Genomic DNA, 14,836 nt, shown 5'->3' on the forward strand with positions numbered 1-14,836 from the left:
CAGAAGATATTATGTTAGATTACATTTAGAGCCGTCTATTCGCAGCTCAGATATTTATGGGACATCAGTCAGCGTCCTCGACAACCACAACAACACTCCACGCCATTGTGCTGGAGACTCTACTACGATGCAATTATGTTTGTATTGAAATAGCACATCGTCACATACCAGACAGCAAACGCTTGACATTTCGCTCTCCCTTTGTGTCTTTATAAACAGCCACATAAAGTAAAGAAGTTGGAATTGGAAAGTCAGAATTCTGAAAACACAACACTGGACGCTCAACCCATTTCTGATGTCCCGTAAACACGTACACATCTCACACCCTCGCAAAAGATATCTGCCCTCTGACGCGGCATGAGAGCAGCTTCAAGTGGAATACTGCGTTCTCCTCTTTCTTGTAATCCTATTGCAGTTTCTCTGTGATGATAGACTGAGAGGAAGCGACAGGCCACACCGGCATGTAATACAGCCTTCCCGCCAGCAGGGAGCAGACTGTACACTACTGCTTTGATCTCATTCATATCTTAAAGCTGCAGAAGAGCAACAGCGCCCTCTGCTGGTTCAAAGAGGAAACGGCAGAATCTCACAAAGCAGGACGAGAGACGAACCTGAGAGTCATAATATTGGGTCGTATGGAAGCAACTGATCTTCAACTGACATCACAACATGGACTCCGGCATGAGCCACATGTCATCAAGCACAACATGTGGTAAAGGTTAGATATGTTATCCACGTGTATTTCTTAACACTGAGCCATGCTCAACGCTCTGGCCCAATCCCAAACCGCTCCTGCACACTACCCCTACACACTACCTCCTGCACACTACACACTGCCCCTACACACTAACCCTCCGCCAACCCTCTGTGTGTGTGTGTGTGTGTGTGTGTGTGTGTGTGTGTGTGTGTGTGTGTGTGTGTGTGTGTGTGTGTGGTTTGTTTTTAACTGTGTAATAGTTAATGATTCCAAATGTTAGAGTTCCTTATTTTCACACCAAAACGTGCTCGACTGTTAAAAATAAATAACAGCAAAATAAAATTATGCATTTGGGACTTTTCTTTGCTTTTCCTCGTTGAACCGAACCGTGACCTCTGAACCGCTACACCCCTACTGTGCGCAGCTCCACTTGCTCGGAACAGCCTTCAGCAGGAATTGAAACAGAGCATCTCCTTCCTCTGCATGTCTTCAGAGCTAGGCTAAGTGATGCTATGGGCACCTGGACATGTCGATAACTATGCATCCTGTAAATATAATGTCCTCCATTGTTTCAGGCTTCACGTGGATCCTGTTCGCTGCAGGTCTATGACCTCAATGGGCCAATCTGACTAAATAAAGGCTTGAAATGAAATGAAAACGTATTTTCTTATGTTGTCATGACTACCAGACACCACAGCTAATGATGTGGAAACGCACCTGGTAATAAACTTGATTCTGAAGATTATTCTAAAAAGAATCTTCTTGGTGCCGAAATCCCACCGCGATCCTTCTAATATATGTGTTCAAAGGTAATGGGAACACGCTCGAGATAAGACCCTCCCCGGAACACTTTATCGCCATCTAAATAACGTCCATTATATGCATTCCTTCACAACTCGTGCAGCTCAGGTCGTTGTTCTGTTGGATTAACGTAAACAAAGCACAGAGGTGTATTCTTGCTTTGAGACTTGATGTCTCCCGGCGTGAGACTCGCTCTCCGGCTCTCAGCGTCGCTTTTAGTCAAAAGAAATATTTCTTAATTTCTGCCGTTAAATAAAGAGTTCTATAACATCTGGATTCTTTGCGCAACCCGGTTCCTTTTGATCCACCTTTTGGCTTCACTTCTGCCTCAGCAAGTATGTGGGGGAGAGGCAGAGGAGTGGTTAGTGTCAGAGAATACACTGGTAGTAGGTGAGAGTTGACAGAAGCACACCTCCACCTGCTCACCGTCTGGCTACACACTCCGAAGCCTCAGAAACGTGTCTCCTTGTTGGACTGGTTCCTGTCGCTTGGACACTTTGGGAAAGCAACAACATTCTATTTGTGTTTTTTGTTGGCTGTATGTTGTTTGTGCACTGTATAATAATAATAATACATTTTATTTTTAGGCGCCTTTCATGACACCCAAGGACACCGTACGATTTATTAAAAAAAAAAAAAAAAAAAAAAAAAAAATTAAATTAAAAATAAATAAAATAAAAGCTAAGAGGCAGCTGAACATGATCAAAAAAACCCAAACAGGAAGTCATGGAGGACACAGTCAAGTGGACACAAATGGGACATATAATGGGGGCACTACAGCGAGTAAGCAGAATTGAACAGGTGGGTTTTTAATTGGGATTTGAACATGGTGGTTGTGTCTGACTGTCGGATGTGCGGGGGGAGGGCGTTCCAGAGTCTGGGAGCAGTGCAGCTCAGAGCCCGAGCACCCGTGGTGCCGAGGCGTGGGGTGGGGGCAGCAGACCAGCAGAGGGGGGGCGGAGGGAGCGAGAGGGGGTGTACTCCTGAAGACACCACCAACATGTGTGACTGTTAAGATGAGCCTTGATGGTTCGTAAAATAATCGTCAACAAAAGAAACCTGCAGCTGCACCGACCCTTAAAGGAGTTCAACAAGAGAACGTGAGAAATGTGTGTGTCCTCGTTCCGAGTGTTTGTGTCTTCGTTCCGAGTGTGTGTGTCTTCGTTCTGAGTGTGTCCTCGTTCTGAGTGTGTGTGTCTTCGTTCCGAGTGTGTTTCGTTCCGAGTGTGTGTGTCCTCGTTCCGAGTGTGTGTGTCTTCGTTCTGAGTGTGTGTGTCTTCTTTCTGAGTGTGTGTGTCTTCGTTCTGAGTGTGTGTGTGTCTTCGTTCTGAGTGTGTGTGTCTTCGTTCTGAGTGTGTGTGTCCTCGTTCTGAGTGTGTGTGTCTTCGTTCCGAGTGTGTGTGTCTTCGTTCCGAATGTGTGTGTCTTCGTTCCGAGTGTGTGTGTCCTCGTTCCGAGTGTGTGTGTCTTCGTTCCGAGTGTGTGTGTCTATTCGTTCCGAGTGTGTGTGTCCTCGTTCCGAGTGTGTGTGTGTCCTCGTTCCGAGTGTGTGTGTCTTCGTTCCGAGTGTGTGTGTCTTCGTTCTGAGTGTGTGTGTTTCTTCGTTCCGAGTGTGTGTGTCTTCGTTCCGAGTGTGTGTGTGTCTTCGTTCTGAGTGTGTGTGTCTTCGTTCTGAGTGTGTGTGTGTCTTCGTTCTGAGTGTGTGTGTCTTCGTTCTGAGTGTGTGTGTTTCTTCGTTCCGAGTGTGTGTGTCTTCGTTCTGAGTGTGTGTGTGTCTTTCGTTCTGAGTGTGTGTGTCTTTGTTCTGTGTGTGTGTGAGTCTTCGTTCTGAGTGTGTGTGTCTTCGTTCTGAGTGTGTGTGTCTTTGTTCTGTGTGTGTGTGTCTTTGTTCTGTGTGTGTGTGAGTCTTCGTTCTGAGTGTGTGTGTCTTCGTTCTGAGTGTGTGTGTGTCTTCGTTCTGAGTGTGTGTGTGTGTCTTCGTTCTGAGTGTGTGTGTCTTTGTTCTGTGTGTGTGTGTCTTTGTTCTGTGTGTGTGTGAGTCTTCGTTCTGAGTGTGTGAGTCTTCGTTCTGAGTGTGTGAGTCTTCGTTCTGAGTGTGTGTGTCTTCGTTCTGAGTGTGTGTGTCTTCGTTCCGAGTGTGTGTGTCTTCGTTCCGAGTGTGTGTGTCCTCGTTCCGAGTGTGTGTGTCCTCGTTCCGAGTGTGTGTGTCTTCGTTCCGAGTGTGTGTGTTTCTTCGTTCCGAGTGTGTGTGTGTGTCTTCGTTCCGAGTGTGTGTGTCTTCGTTCCGAGTGTGTGTGTCTTCGTTCCGAGTGTGTGTGTCCTCGTTCCGAGTGTGTGTGTCCTCGTTCCGAGTGTGTGTGTCCTCGTTCCGAGTGTGTGTGTCCTCGTTCCGAGTGTGTGTGTCTTCGTTCCGAGTGTGTGTGTCTTCGTTCTGAGTGTGTGTGTTTCTTCGTTCCGAGTGTGTGTGTCTTCGTTCTGAGTGTGTGAGTCTTCGTTCCGAGTGTGTGTGTCCTCGTTCCGAGTGTGTGTGTCCTCGTTCCGAGTGTGTGTGTCCTCGTTCCGAGTGTGTGTGTCCTCGTTCCGAGTGTGTGTGTCTTCGTTCTGAGTGTGTGAGTCTTCGTTCTGAGTGTGTGTGTCTTCGTTCCGAGTGTGTGTGTCTTCGTTCCGAGTGTGTGTGTCTTCGTTCCGAGTGTGTGTGTCCTCGTTCTGAGTGTGTCTTTGTTCTGAGTGTGTGTGTCTTCGTTCTGAGTGTGTGTGTCCTCGTTCTGAGTGTGTGTGTGTCTTCGTTCTGAGTGTGTCTTCGTTCTGAGTGTGTGTGTCTTCGTTCTGAGTGTGTGTGTCCTCGTTCTGAGTGTGTGAGTCTTTGTTCTGAGTGTGTGTGTGTCCTCGTTGTGTGTGTGTGTGTCTTCGTTCTGAGTGTGTGTGTGTCTTCGTTCTGAGTGTGTGTGTGTCTTTGTTCTGAGTGTGTGTGTCTTCGTTCTGAGTGTGTGTGTGTCTTCGTTCTGAGTGTGTGTGTGTCTTCTTTGTTCTGAGTGTGTGTGTGTCTTCTTTGTTCTGAGTGTGTGTGTCTTCTTTGTTCTGAGTGTGTGTGTGTGTCTTCGTTCTGAGTGTGTGTGTCTTCGTTCTGAGTGTGTGTGTCTTCGTTCTGAGTGTGTGTGTCTTCGTTCTGAGTGTGTCTTCGTTCTGAGTGTGTGTGTCTTTGTTCTGAGTGTGTGTGTGTGTCCTCGTTCTGAGTGTGTGTGTCCTCGTTCTGAGTGTGTGTGTCTTCGTTCCGAGTGTGTGTTTCTTCGTTCCGAGTGTGTGTGTCTTCGTTCTGAGTGTGTGTGTCTTCGTTCTGAGTGTGTGTGTCTTCGTTCTGATTGTGTGTGTCTTCGTTCTGAGTGTGTCTTCTCGTTCTGAGTGTGTGTGTCTTCGTTCCGAGTGTGTGTGTCTTCGTTCCGAGTGTGTGTGTCCTCGTTCCGAGTGTGTGTGTCTTCGTTCTGAGTGTGTGTGTCTTCGTTCTGAGTGTGTGTGTGTCCTCGTTGTGTGTGTGTGTGTCTTCGTTCTGAGTGTGTGTGTGTGTCTTCGTTCTGAGTGTGTGTGTGTGTCCTCGTTCTGAGTGTGTGTGTGTGTCCTCGTTCTGAGTGTGTGTGTGTGTCCTCGTTCTGAGTGTGTGTGTGTGTCCTCGTTCTGAGTGTGTGTGTCTTCGTTCTGAGTGTGTGTGTCTTCGTTCTGATTGTGTGTGTCTTTGTTCTGAGTGTGTGTGTCTTCGTTCTGAGTGTGTGTGTGTGTGTGTCCTCGTTCTGAGTGTGTGTGTGTGTCCTCGTTCTGAGTGTGTGTGTGTGTCCACGTTCTGAGTGTGTGTGTCCTCGTTCTGAGTGTGTGTGTCCTCGTTCTGAGTGTGTGTGTCTTCGTTCTGAGTGTGTGTGTTTCTTCGTTCCGAGTGTGTGTGTCTTCGTTCTGAGTGTGTGTGTGTCTTCGTTCTGAGTGTGTGTGTCTTTGTTCTGTGTGTGTGTGAGTCTTCGTTCTGAGTGTGTGTGTCTTCGTTCTGAGTGTGTGTGTCTTTGTTCTGTGTGTGTGTGTGTCTTTGTTCTGTGTGTGTGTGAGTCTTCGTTCTGAGTGTGTGTGTCTTCGTTCTGAGTGTGTGTGTCTTCGTTCTGAGTGTGTGTGTGTGTCTTCGTTCTGAGTGTGTGTGTCTTTGTTCTGTGTGTGTGTGTCTTTGTTCTGTGTGTGTGTGAGTCTTCGTTCTGAGTGTGTGAGTCTTCGTTCTGAGTGTGTGAGTCTTCGTTCTGAGTGTGTGTGTCTTCGTTCTGAGTGTGTGTGTCTTCGTTCCGAGTGTGTGTGTCCTCGTTCCGAGTGTGTGTGTCCTCGTTCCGAGTGTGTGTGTCTTCGTTCCGAGTGTGTGTGTGTTTCTTCGTTCCGAGTGTGTGTGTTTCTTCGTTCCGAGTGTGTGTGTCTTCGTTCCGAGTGTGTGTGTGTCTTCGTTCCGAGTGTGTGTGTCCTCGTTCCGAGTGTGTGTGTCCTCGTTCCGAGTGTGTGTGTCCTCGTTCCGAGTGTGTGTGTCCTCGTTCCGAGTGTGTGTGTCTTCGTTCCGAGTGTGTGTGTCTTCGTTCTGAGTGTGTGTGTGTCTTCGTTCCGAGTGTGTGAGTCTTCGTTCCGAGTGTGTGTGTCCTCGTTCCGAGTGTGTGTGTCCTCGTTCCGAGTGTGTGTGTCCTCGTTCCGAGTGTGTGTGTCCTCGTTCCGAGTGTGTGTGTCCTCGTTCCGAGTGTGTGTGTCTTCGTTCTGAGTGTGTGAGTCTTCGTTCTGAGTGTGTGTGTGTGTGTCTTCGTTCCGAGTGTGTGTGTCTTCGTTCCGAGTGTGTGTGTCTTCGTTCCGAGTGTGTGTGTCCTCGTTCTGAGTGTGTCTTTGTTCTGAGTGTGTGTGTCTTCGTTCTGAGTGTGTGTGTCCTCGTTCTGAGTGTGTGTGTGTCTTCGTTCTGAGTGTGTCTTCGTTCTGAGTGTGTGTGTCTTCGTTCTGAGTGTGTGTGTGTCCTCGTTCTGAGTGTGTGAGTCTTTGTTCTGAGTGTGTGTGTGTCCTCGTTGTGTGTGTGTCTTCGTTCTGAGTGTGTGTGTCTTCGTTCTGAGTGTGTGTGTGTCTTCGTTCTGAGTGTGTGTGTGTCTTTGTTCTGAGTGTGTGTGTCTTCGTTCTGAGTGTGTGTGTGTCTTCGTTCTGAGTGTGTGTGTGTCTTCTTTGTTCTGAGTGTGTGTGTGTGTCTTCTTTGTTCTGAGTGTGTGTGTCTTCTTTGTTCTGAGTGTGTGTGTGTGTCTTCGTTCTGAGTGTGTGTGTCTTCGTTCTGAGTGTGTGTGTCTTCGTTCTGAGTGTGTGTGTCTTCGTTCTGAGTGTGTCTTCGTTCTGAGTGTGTGTGTCTTTGTTCTGAGTGTGTGTGTGTGTCCTCGTTCTGAGTGTGTGTGTCCTCGTTCTGAGTGTGTGTGTCTTCGTTCCGAGTGTGTGTTTCTTCGTTCCGAGTGTGTGTGTCTTCGTTCTGAGTGTGTGTGTCTTCGTTCTGAGTGTGTGTGTCTTCGTTCTGATTGTGTGTGTCTTCGTTCTGATTGTGTGTGTCTTCTCGTTCTGAGTGTGTGTGTCTTCGTTCCGAGTGTGTGTGTCTTCGTTCCGAGTGTGTGTGTCCTCGTTCCGAGTGTGTGTGTCTTCGTTCTGAGTGTGTGTGTCTTCGTTCTGAGTGTGTGTGTGTCCTCGTTGTGTGTGTGTGTGTCTTCGTTCTGAGTGTGTGTGTGTCTTCGTTCTGAGTGTGTGTGTGTGTCCTCGTTCTGAGTGTGTGTGTGTGTCCTCGTTCTGAGTGTGTGTGTGTGTCCTCGTTCTGAGTGTGTGTGTGTGTCCTCGTTCTGTGTGTGTGTGTCTTCGTTCCGAGTGTGTGTGTCTTCGTTCTGAGTGTGTGTGTGTCTTCGTTCTGAGTGTGTGTGTGTCTTCGTTCTGAGTATGTCTTCGTTCTGAGTGTGTCTTCGTTCTGAGTGTGTGTGTCTTCGTTCTGAGTGTGTGTGTCTTCGTTCTGAGTGTGTGTGTCTTCGTTCTGAGTGTGTGTGTCTTCGTTCTGAGTGTGTGTGTGTCTTCGTTCTGAGTGTGTGTGTCTTCGTTCTGAGTATGTCTTCGTTCTGAGTGTGTGTGTCTTCGTTCTGAGTGTGTGTGTCTTCGTTCTGAGTGTGTGTGTCTTCGTTCCGAGTGTGTGTGTCTTCGTTCCGAGTGTGTGTGTCTTCGTTCCGAGTGTGTGTGTCTTCGTTCCGAGTGTGTGTGTGTCTTCGTTCTGAGTGTGTGTGTGTCTTCGTTCTGAGTGTGTGTGTCTTCGTTCTGAGTGTGTGTGTCTTCGTTCTGAGTATGTGTGTCTTCGTTCTGAGTGTGTGTGTCTTCGTTCTGAGTGTGTGTGTCTTCGTTCTGAGTGTGTGTGTCTTCGTTCCGAGTGTGTGTGTCTTCGTTCCGAGTGTGTGTGTCTTCGTTCCGAGTGTGTGTGTCCTCGTTCCGAGTGTGTGTGTCTTCATTCCGAGTGTGTGTGTCCTCGTTCTGAGTGTGTGTGTCTTCGTTCTGAGTGTGTGTGTGTGTGTGTGTCTTCGTTCTGAGTGTGTGTGTGTCTTCGTTCTGAGTGTGTGTGTCTTCGTTCCGAGTGTGTGTGTCTTCGTTCCGAGTGTGTGTGTCTTCGTTCCGAGTGTGTGTGTGTCTTCGTTCCGAGTGTGTGTGTCTTCGTTCCGAGTGTGTGTGTGTCTTCGTTCCGAGTGTGTGTGTCTTTGTTCTGAGTGTGTGTGTGTCTTCTTTCTGAGTGTGTGTGTGTCTTCTTTCTGAGTGTGTGTGTGTGTCTTCGTTCCGAGTGTGTGTGTGTGTCTTCGTTCCGAGTGTGTGTGTCTTTGTTCTGAGTGTGTGTGTCTTCGTTCTGAGTGTGTGTGTGTCTTCTTTCTGAGTGTGTGTGTGTGTCTTCGTTCCGAGTGTGTGTGTGTCTTCGTTCCGAGTGTGTGTGTGTCTTCGTTCCGAGTGTGTGTGTCTTCGTTCCGAGTGTGTGTGTCTTCGTTCCGAGTGTGTGTGTCTTTGTTCTGAGTGTGTGTGTGTCTTCTTTCTGAGTGTGTGTGTGTCTTCTTTCTGAGTGTGTGTGTGTCTTCGTTCTGAGTGTGTGTGTGTGTCTTCGTTCCGAGTGTGTGTGTGTCTTCGTTCCGAGTGTGTGTGTGTGTCTTCGTTCCGAGTGTGTGTGTGTCTTCGTTCCGAGTGTGTGTGTGTCTTCGTTCCGAGTGTGTGTGTGTCTTCGTTCCGAGTGTGTGTGTGTCTTCTTTCTGAGTGTGTGTGTGTGTCTTCGTTCTGAGTGTGTGTGTGTCTTCTTTCTGAGTGTGTGTGTGTCTTCTTTCTGAGTGTGTGTGTGTGTCTTCGTTCTGAGTGTGTGTGTGTGTCTTCGTTCTGAGTGTGTGTGTGTGTCTTCGTTCCGAGTGTGTGTGTCTTCGTTCCGAGTGTGTGTGTCTTCGTTCCGAGTGTGTGTGTCTTCGTTCCGAGTGTGTGTGTCTTCGTTCCGAGTGTGTGTGTCTTCGTTCCGAGTGTGTGTGTCTTCGTTCCGAGTGTGTGTGTCTTCGTTCCGAGTGTGTGTGTCTTCGTTCCGAGTGTGTGTGTCTTCGTTCCGAGTGTGTGTGTCTTCGTTCCGAGTGTGTGTGTCTTCGTTCCGAGTGTGTGCGTCTTCGTTCCGAGTGTGTGCGTCTTCGTTCCGAGTGTGTGCGTCTTCGTTCCGAGTGTGTGCGTCTTCGTTCCGAGTGTGTGCGTCTTCGTTCCGAGTGTGTGCGTCTTCGTTCCGAGTGTGTGTGTCTTCGTTCCGAGAGTGTGTGTCTTCGTTCGGAGTGTGTGTGTCTTCGTTCTGAGTGTGTGTCTTCGTTCTGAGTGTGTGTGTGTGTGTCTTCGTTCTGAGTGTGTGTGTCTTCGTTCTGAGTGTGTGTGTCTTCGTTCTGAGTGTTTGTGTCTTCGTTCTGAGTGTGTGTGTCTTCGTTCTGAGTGTGCGTGTCCTCGTTCTGAGTGTGCGTGTCTTCGTTCCGAGTGTGTGTGTCTTCGTTCTGTGTATATGTGTGTGTGTCTTCGTTCTGTGTATATGTGTGTGTGTGTGTGTGTGTGTGTGTGTGTCTTTGTTCTGTGATTATATGTGTGTGTGTGTGTGTGTGTGTGTGTGTGTGTGTGTGTGTGTGTGTGTCTTCGTTCTGTGTATATATGTGTGTGTGTGTGTGTGTGTGTGTGTGTGTGGTTACCTGAGTGGCAGGTGCTGCTGTATCTTGGTGATCAGACCCATGCTGGGGTCAGAGCGCATGTACATGGTGGCGAGTATCGCTATGACGACGAACAGCCAGGAGGAGGGGCTGGCCGGGTACACCCCCTTGATCACGCCGTTCTGGAACCACAGAAGAAGAAAACGCATCAGAAACACTTGCCCCTCTTTCCCCTTTAACAGAGTTCATCATGTAGTACAGCGATACTCGAGCCCCATGCGGCTCTTTTAAGTCCCACTTAAAAAATAAATAAAAATAAATAAATTAAAAAAAACATTGTCAGCAGAATTCATCAACATTTCATTATCACTCACAAGTCACACATCAGTCTTTAAGCCGCCCCCCCCCATCCCTCTGAACAACCAATCACAAATCATTTCAGGTTCCGCGCTCTAAATTATTTCAGGTTCCGCGCTCTAAATTATTTCAGGTTTCGTGCTCTAAATTATTTCAGGTTCCGCGCTCTGATTGCAGGTGCGCGAGATAATTGCTCCGTCACACTGGGAAACTAGCTTACAGCACTATGCAGAAATGGCAAAGGAATATAGGAAACGAAAATATGAAGAGGAATATCGAACATTTAAAGAGGACTGGGAACTTTTTCTTCGTCTCCACCGGTTCGGGAAAATGCATCTGCCTGCTTTGCGACAACGTCATTTCACAATTTAAAAAGGTCCAATTTGCATCACGACACAAAACACCCGCAGTTCAGTACCGACTTTCCGAAAGGTGGAGAGCTGAGGGCGGAAAAGCTGGCGAGACTCAAACAGAACCGAACTGCTCAAAAAAACGTATTCCACACAAATACGAGTGAAAGAGCGACAGAGGCACCCTGTGGTGATCAGTAACCATGCCGTCTGTTATCTGTTGCTATGGGCAGTCAGCAATGTGTGTGTTGTGGTCGCAGTGAAAATAATAAATCAGTTATTGCACTGTACATTATGCTTTTCATTCCTTAGTAACATATTACTATTATCCATATTCCCAAATGCATAATGCTTTCAGGAGGAAAGGAGCGTTTCTGGATTGTGGCTCTTGCAAAAATATTTTTTCGTCAATGTGGCTCCTGATTAGGACCAGGCTGAGTACCACTGCTTTAGTACGTTATCAAGTCCTTCCTCCACCTCTGCAAAGTGTGCGTATCGACTCCCGATGTTTCATCAATGGAGTCACTTTGGAAAATACAGTGTTAACCTAAAAAGGTGTAAACTATTTTGCGGGACGCCGATACAACTTTCCGCTCTTCTACGGACGAATTCTTTAGTTTTATTCCGCCGGGTTATTTCGCGCCTCTTCTCCTCCCACATTCCACATCGCAGGAACTCCGTTCAGCTCGGTCGGGAATCGATCGCTATTCCTTTTCTCATTCATTCAGAATTCCAGAGATACATCACACGGCATCTATTGCACGTCTGTCCGTCCTGGGAGAGGGATCCCTCCTCTGTTGCTCTCCCTGAGGTTTCTCCCATTTTTCCCTTTAAACTGGGTTTTCTTTGGAAGTTTTTCCTTGTACGATGTGAGGGTCTAAGGACAGAGGGTGTCGTATTGTCATACTGATATTCTGTACACACTGTGAAGACCACTGAGACAAATGTAACATTTGTGATATTGGGCTATATAAATAAACATTGATTGATTGATTGATTGACATCCCATAATGCATCACATCTTTAACATGGAGGTCAATGGAGGAAATCTTCAACTTCAACAAATCTTCATGCGAATTCAACTGCTAACTGCTCCTTCATACTTTCACTCAGAAACCTCATTCCAACTTTAAAACGTTACAAATCTTTCTGACATTATTCGTGTCAAACAACTTTTAAATCTGATTCTCACTTTTAGAAATATTAAACATTGTTCAGACCTTGTTTTAGAGGTTTTATTCACATTTTACCAATAACTGATGTCACAGCTAGAGTGGAGGACAGCTTGAAATTCGCCTTCATATTTTCTTTTAAAACTGTCATAATTCCCAAACCCTACATTCCTGAGACATAATTTTTCATGACAAATGTAGGAAAACATCTCGTAGCTTGAAAATAAATTAAAATTAAGCAAAATTAATTAAACAAAATGCCTCTTGAGGGCAAGAAGTGACAACAACGTTCAACATGTCTCCATTAAAGCCCATTGTAAGTTCAGCCTCACCTTTCCCCCCCACAGCAGCCGCACACCTTTAGTTAATCTGCCAAAAGGCCACATCATGAACCCGAAACTACACAACAAGCACACTTCAGATGCTCAGGGTCCTTGACATGCTTCACGCTTTGAAATTTCACCGATATCTGTTACGGTTCTTCCACAAAATGTTCACATGTAAGAGGTTTATCTCTCTTTCAGAACAAGGGAAAGGCTCTCCTCTCACTGGTTACTGCACATCACCATGGAAACCTTTGATCTCTGGGCTCAAGTGTTTCATAGTGTCGTTACCTCAAACATAAACACCTGTGCCATGGGACACGATGTCATAACTCCAACTGACATGCTCAGAACGCCACCAAACATCACGTGATGGTCAACACTGCGGCCCTGAACAGCTCTGCATCAAATCTGATGTTATGTAATGTGGTGTTACTATGGCAACGGATCCCTCGCCATAAAACACGATGATGCTATAACTCCAATGGACACGGTCCAATCGTCCCCCAAACTTCGCTTGTATATCACCTCTCCATGCCTCAACAGCTCTACGCCAAATCTGAGATCTCACCATAGGCTGTTTCCATGGAAACGCATCCCTTGCTCAAACTTCACATGTGTGCCAACAGCTGTGAAAACATCTACGGGACAGTTTTGAGATTTCTCCAAATGCCGTTGCCACGGCAACACAATGCTCGACATGAAACACGGTTTTCTCATAACTTCAGTGAAAATACTCCAAACAGCCCAGAACTTCACAGGTTTGGTAACGATGCAGCCATCAACGCATCTAAGCGTATTATGAGGTGTCATCAAATGCCGTTGCCATGGCGACAGATCATTCACCATCAAGTTAGTTCAAAAGTTTGCAGTTAAAATATTCTGCTGCTTTTCCAAGCCTTTTCACTTTCTTTTCTTCTGTCATCACACATTCAAGCCCCCAGTGTTCATGTATCATTTCAATCTACATTCTTCACTTTCTTCTCACACATTACTTTTCAGCATAAAGCATTCTCTAGTTAGACTTTCAAATTCAAATATTTTCCTATAAATGTGTCTTTTTTTCCACGTATATTTCCGAGTTGATTTTCTCATACATTTTTCAATATTTTATTTTTAATTTGTATCGTAAAGTTTACAGTTTTTTCCTAAAACATTGTGACTTTATTTTATAATTTTTTATCGTATTTCAAGTTGTTATTTTTCTATAGATGTGAATACTTTTCTCATACATCTTCTATCATAAATGTTAGTTATTTTCTTATCAAACATTGTTTGGAAAATGCCTGGCCTCAAACGCAACTCCACACACACACATTCCTGAGGTGGGTGTGTGTGGGTGTGTGTGTGTGTGTGGGCGTGTGTGTGGGCGTGCATGCGTGTGTGTGTCTGTGGGCGTGTGTGCGCGCAGACATCCCATCAGAACACGTTGGACCTGCTTCTCTCCAGGTGGGAATGTAGCCCCGTAATAAACCCTCTGCTTTTAACACACGACGTCCTTACACCCAGGGCTCGACATTATAAATGGCCCACTGGCCTGGAAGCACCATCTCGACACCCCGGGCCAGCATAACGTACTTTCCACTTGCCCGCTCAAAATCACATTGTCCTGTGGTATTGGTATCTTGACTAGCAATTTTGTTAAATTGTTTCGTTTATTAACGCTACAACATAGCGTTTCGTGAGCCGGTTGTCGTTGTTGGGTGAAAAGCAAACCGCTGTTTGCTGCGGAGTGCAGCGCGAGCAGGCTCCCGTGTGCACCTAACCATTCGCCAAAATGTTTTTAAAAACCCTGGTGACCGGCCAAGCCCCGGGCAACAAACAATCTTCAAATAAAAGAATGTCACCGGAGGAGTTAAAGGAGAGGAGAGAAAGTTTCAGCCACACTGGCTTGATCGATGGAGTTGGCTTAATACGATATAAACCAGGTCTTGTGTCGGCTCTGTACATCAACGCTGACAGCGAGTGAAGAGGAGAATATAAAGGTATTGGCTTTAGGAGAATGAGGGATCTGATCTATTACACAGCCAGTACGTCTCTACTCCTGGGGACAGGAAGGCAGAACGTGCATTATACTAATAATAATACTCGTAGCAGAAATGCCACCCTTCTTTTTCTCTTTAACAATCACCACAATATAATAATTTGAATAAACCAAATATGAGCAATTGAGGGAAATGAGGAAGAACTGATGATTAAATGTTGTCGTACACGTAGTAATGTAGTTAAGATAAGATGAACCTTTATTAACCCCCGAGGGGAAGTTCAGGTGCACGAAGCAGCAACAGGGTGAGCGTGAACAAACAGGACAGCAACGATTCACACAGATCAATCACATCTAAGATAAATAATAAATAACATAAATCAAGGAAGTAATGATAATAATAAAAGACTATGAAAATAGGAGATGAATAAAAATAAGAGTCAAATAACTGTCAGCATATTTGGTCATCATCTAAGTCAGGGGTGTCAAACTCAAGGCCCGGGGGCCAAATCCGGCCCGCGACTTCATTTAATGCGGCCCCTCAAGAGATTGCAAAGAATATAATATGTTCATTATACGGTTACATGCCGATTTACAGAAGCACGTTGCCCATAAACTACATTTCCCACAATGCATCTCAAATTTGACTTTTTTTGTCAGACCAAGTTTTTTTCTCAGAATTTGACTTATTTTCTTCAAAATATAATTTTTTTTCTTAGAATTAGATTTTTTTTTAAATCATTTTGTAACATTCGCACTGAAGGGACTTCCGCTTTTAGATGTAGTTAATTATGAAGTTATTACCCTATCCGATAATAATCCAATGCAGAGGCAATGATGTCATATAATACATTATTTTATATTAAATATTTATATATGTATTTTGATATAGTCTTAAAGTTACAACCGGCCCTTTGAGTGCGACCATAATGCTGAAGTGGCCCGCGAAGAAATTGAGTTTGA

At 45.9% G+C, this 14,836-nt stretch overlaps 1 protein-coding gene across 1 annotated transcript in view; it reads right to left on the reverse strand.

Moving 5' to 3' along the window:
* LOC117444218 (carnitine O-palmitoyltransferase 1, liver isoform-like) overlaps positions 1 to 14,836 on the reverse strand; it is a gene marked incomplete at its 3' end in the record, with an annotated part of 68,331 nt that overhangs the window by 34,593 nt on the left and 18,902 nt on the right. The window contains exon 3 of the mRNA XM_034079872.1: positions 9,730 to 9,869. Coding sequence (XP_033935763.1) covers positions 9,730 to 9,869 — 140 coding nt within the window. The remainder of the gene's footprint in view (positions 1 to 9,729; positions 9,870 to 14,836) is intronic.

This window comes from Pseudochaenichthys georgianus, unplaced genomic scaffold (assembly GCF_902827115.2).
Source record: "Pseudochaenichthys georgianus unplaced genomic scaffold, fPseGeo1.2 scaffold_754_arrow_ctg1, whole genome shotgun sequence".
NCBI lineage: Eukaryota > Metazoa > Chordata > Actinopteri > Perciformes > Channichthyidae > Pseudochaenichthys > Pseudochaenichthys georgianus.